Source organism: Zea mays, chromosome 3, assembly GCF_902167145.1.
Source record: "Zea mays cultivar B73 chromosome 3, Zm-B73-REFERENCE-NAM-5.0, whole genome shotgun sequence".
Taxonomy (NCBI): Eukaryota; Viridiplantae; Streptophyta; class Magnoliopsida; order Poales; family Poaceae; genus Zea; species Zea mays.
This window is the reverse complement of record NC_050098.1, coordinates 227,451,487-227,455,894: the sequence shown is the minus strand read 5'-3', so window position 1 is coordinate 227,455,894 and position 4,408 is coordinate 227,451,487. Positions and strand designations below refer to the sequence as shown.

The window sequence follows — 4,408 nt, the reverse complement described above, 5'->3', positions numbered from 1 at the left end:
GGTCGGTCCGTGCCCTAGGTTGGGCGATGTGGAGGATCCTCCGAGGTCGAGTCCGTCTTCCGAGGCCGAGGTCGAGTCCGAGCCCCTGGGTCGGGCGAGGCGGAGACCGTCGGCGGAGGCCAGGGCTGAGTCCGAGCCCTGGGGTCGGGCGAAGCGGAGTTCGTCGTCTTCAAGGGCCGAGCCCGAGTCCGAGCCCTGGGGTCGGGCGGAGCGGAGTTCACCGTCTTCCGGGGCTGAGCCCGAGTCCGAGCCCTGGGGTTGGGTGGAGCAGAGTTCGTCGTCTTCCGGGGCTGAGCCCGAGTCCGAGCCCTGGGTCGGGCGGAGCGGAGTTCGCCGTCTTCCGGGGCTGAGCCCATGTCCGAGCCCTGGGTCAGGCGGAGCGGAGTTCGCCATCTTCCGGGGCTGAGCCCGAGTCCGAGCCCTGGGTCGGGCGGAGCGGAGTTTCCTATGGTGCCTGAGGCCGGGCCTGGCTGCCTGTCAGCCTCACTTTGTCGAGTGGCACAGCAGTCGGAGCGGCGCAGGCGGCGCTGTCCTTCTGTCAGGCCGGTCAGTGGAGCGGCGAAGTGACTGCGGTCACTTCGGCTCTATCGACTGGAGGACGTGCGTCAGGATAAAGGTGTCAGGCCACCTTTGCATTAAATGCCCCTACGATTTGGTCGGTTGGCGTGGCGATTTGGCTAGGGTTGCTTCTTGGCGAAGACTGGGCCTCGGGCGAGCCGGAAGTATGTTCGTCGCTGGAGGGGGCCTCGGGCGAGATGTAGATCCTCCGGGGTCGGCTGCCCTTGCCCGAGGCTGGGCTCGGGCGAGGCGTGATCGAGTCCCTCGAATGGACCGATCCCTGACTTAGTCGCACCCATCAGGCCTTTGCAGCTTTGTGCTGATGGGGGTTACCAGCTGAGAATTAGGAGTCTTGAGGGTACCCCTAATTATGGTCCCCGACAAGTAGGAATAGTAATACCTCTAGCCTAAACACACTAGGTTTTGTACCCACAAAGGAGGCTGATAGGTGGGCCTATGAGGGCCACCCCATGGGGGCAGCTCGTCGCAGCTCCAAGTCTTCCACGCCTGCGTCCTAGGAGTCTTCGTCTTGGGGGTCTTCGCTTCGTCTATCGTTTGGTCTTCGGGAACAGTGGGCTAGTCCATCCAATTTTCGCCATGAAGGGGTTGTTGGCCTTCATGCTTCTTTGGTGCCCTTTAGTACAAGTATGCCTCTACGCCGAGTCAAAGCCTTCGAGATCGTGCAACCCCCTTTTGCCCCTATTGACTGCGTCGTCTCTAGGGATGAGGACACCATTCGATCGATGCGCTTATGATCATGTTTGGTTTGTGGTTAGTTGCTGGATGTCAAGAGTTATCGAGGTCTAGTTCATCCCTCGTCCCAACATCTTAATCTCTTTTATACCACTCAGATTCAATTTTTCCACTATCATGCCACTGCTGTAACTCCACATTTACTTTCACCCAAAGGGACCGGGTAAAATGATGAAATTACCCTTGTTGTTCTGAAGTCAAAATTACAAACCCTTAAAAGAAATTGTAATTTCTTTCGCTGCATGATTCTCTAGCTCCGAGAGCTTATTCTATAGTAGAGTGATTTCGAGTGATTCTCTAGCAAGAGTGAATCTATTTGATGAAAAAACATTTGGCAAACAATTTGTGAAGTCATTTCTGAGGGGTTGGAGAATTGGTAACTGGTTTGGGAGCGCGGGGGGGGGGGGGGGGGGGGAGTTTCTTTGCTCCCACTCTCTAGTACAAAATGTCGACTATATTCACTCTACTCTCACAAGAATTTTGCAGTTTGGTTGTGCGGGAATGATTCTCGCTGGAAGTGGAGTTGCGGGAGCTCTGCCAAACGCTCCCTGAATTTCAATCTTACGAAATTTAACCCATCCAACAATTTTAACATATCCAGTACCTCGTAATAATCATGACATTGAACAGTCAAAATATTGTCATCCCTTAGTAATTAGCAGATAATAAGATCAAGTTCAACGGTGCCTTAAAATAGTGTTCCAACTTGAATTACAAGAAAAGAAAACTAAAAAGATACTCCAACAGTTGCCTCATTTTAAATATTTTTTTGTCAAAAATTACGGTGCATGTCCAATTGTATCCTAAATATACAACATTACTAGTATAATTTTCGTGCGTTGCGATGACACATGATCATGTAACAATTCAACGGATGGGCAACATGCGAGGGCACGGTAGCAAGTCAGTGTGGTGAACCATCTCCATAAAAATATCCATAAAAAATTCAATATCAAAGCCGTCATATGATTCAAATTCTAGATACTAAACTGATAAAAACAAAACTATATTTTAGCTAAAAGCCAAGAAAGACAGACAACGACTGCTATGCAAGCAGTGCTTCTGTGCAAGCGTGCAAGCAAACAATCTGATCCATCAGATCGTAATCCAACCGTAAGGCACATTTAACACTTAAACCCTTACACCACTAACTCAATAATCTTTATAAAAAAAATCTAACAAACCATGATTGTATTTGTGGTTGGATAGTAATCTAATGGATCAGATGGTTTGCTTGCACGCTTGCATAGAAGCACTGCTTGCATAGCAGTCGTTGCTAGAAAGATATAAGTTAAAGAGTATCCCTACCCAGAAACTTCACGCTAATCACCCTTCCTTCCACCCAGGTGCGCCGTCCTTTCCTACCCAGCTGCCTGCTGCCCCTCCCCATCGGCAGATATGGATATAGTTGGACGACACAGACCCAAATCCTGCCGGTTTTCCGTTGAATGCTGCCATACGACAGAGAATAAACAAAGCATACGGAAGAGAATGAAAGGCGGCATGTCCTTGTAGTTGTTGCCGGCGTCAAACAATGCAGAGCGCACACTGTTGGATGTTTGGATTTTGTTTGGGACCTATTTTCTGTCCGTTTTTAAAATTAGGGGCTCAATTACAAGGATCTATCGTGGAGTTGCTCATAGTAACAGCCAGGACTTTAGCAGCCTCCACCCTTGAGCAATTTGCAGCTAATTTGTAATAGTCAGGACTTTAGCAGCCGCCCTCACCTCACCCTTATGTATCAGGCTATCAGCTTGCTTGCAATGCAATACGAGGAGGAGCAGAGCAGGTCTCTCCATGGATGCAAGCCAGGATGTGTCGGACTGGGACTGGGAGCTGGTCCTGCCAGACCACAGGAGCTTCTCCCTGAGCAATGGCGGCAAGAATCTTGATGGTAAGGAGCTTCTCCCTGAGCCATGGCGGCAAGAATCTTGATGGTAAGGATGATCACTTGCTGTTTCACGTATGTAATTTTGATTACGACCGTCTTAATTTACACTCCAGATAAAGAAACAGTCGAGCATGATCTGCTGCCCCCATCAGGAGACGTTGACGTGCACGACGAGTGCAAGGGCATCGGCGTCGTGCTGGATGAGACCTGCAAATCCGCCGTGCCTAGTGTTGCCGATCCGATAATGAATCCTGAGGGTGGCGAGGAAGAGAAGGCGATCCAGAGCCCTGATGCCGAGGAGTCCGTCACCGCGGACAGCAAGTTTGCTCAAGAGGAGGAGGAAGAAGAAGATATCAAGAAGGACGGCGACGATAAGGTTGGAGCTCTGATCGGCGCGCTGTGCTCGTTTGGGGTCGCAGCCGCCACCGCCTGCGTCTTTCTCATCGGCGGCAGGCTGCATCATCAGCACACGCAGCAGCACAAAATTCAGCTGCAGTTCTTCGGCGATGATAAGGTTGGATGCATGACTCATTCAGCTCAAAATAACCCATCCGTAATCTCTCTGTTTCCAGGAGGATTTTTTGACCTTGTAATTAATTGGATAGGATACCGATATAACTGTCTTGGTTTCTTGATCTGCATGCAGAGGATCCAGCAAGTTGTGCGCCAGACGTCAAGGCTGAACCAGAAGGCCATGTCGTTTGCGATGGGGGCAGGAGCGTCACGGCATTTTGGAAGGCCACGTGTAAAACGTAGCAAAAAACATTAGTTACTAAAATGTATATATATATGTACACATAATAATATATATGCTATTCATCACCTAAGTTAAACTTCATCCGACCGTCTCCAGTAATTACCGGTAATAACTAAATATCGCTATGTTATCACCGGTAATTTATCTACACCCCTATATAAGGCAAACTTCAAACTTTGCAATAGCAACCTAAACAAATACACTTAGAACTATTCCACCTTTGAAACCAAGAAATAAGACCAGTTTAAATCTCTTCTTTCACTTTATCACTCAAATCCAACGGTCTAGCTTATTTAGATAATCCCTCCCTCATTAATCATGTTTTCATCCGTGATCCCCTCACAATGTCAAGGGTGTCGAGCCCGCTGTTGACGATGTCATTCCGGTTGGAGGTGGCGCAGGAAGCATCGACCATCGAGTAGAGTGCGCTGGTGTGTGGTGGACATAAG

The 4,408-nt window shown here is 49.5% G+C and overlaps 1 protein-coding gene across 1 annotated transcript; it reads left to right on the top strand.

Annotated features, from left to right (window-relative positions):
• The first annotated feature begins 2,738 nt into the window (after positions 1-2,738).
• On the top strand, positions 2,739-4,024 carry LOC103651553 (uncharacterized). The gene is made up of 3 exons (XM_008677207.4): positions 2,739-3,205; positions 3,316-3,716; positions 3,849-4,024. The coding sequence occupies exons 1-3, from the start codon at positions 3,109-3,111 to the stop codon at positions 3,969-3,971; spliced, it is 621 nt and encodes a 206-aa protein (XP_008675429.1). The 5' UTR covers positions 2,739-3,108; the 3' UTR covers positions 3,972-4,024.
• Positions 4,025-4,408: the final 384 nt, after the last annotated feature.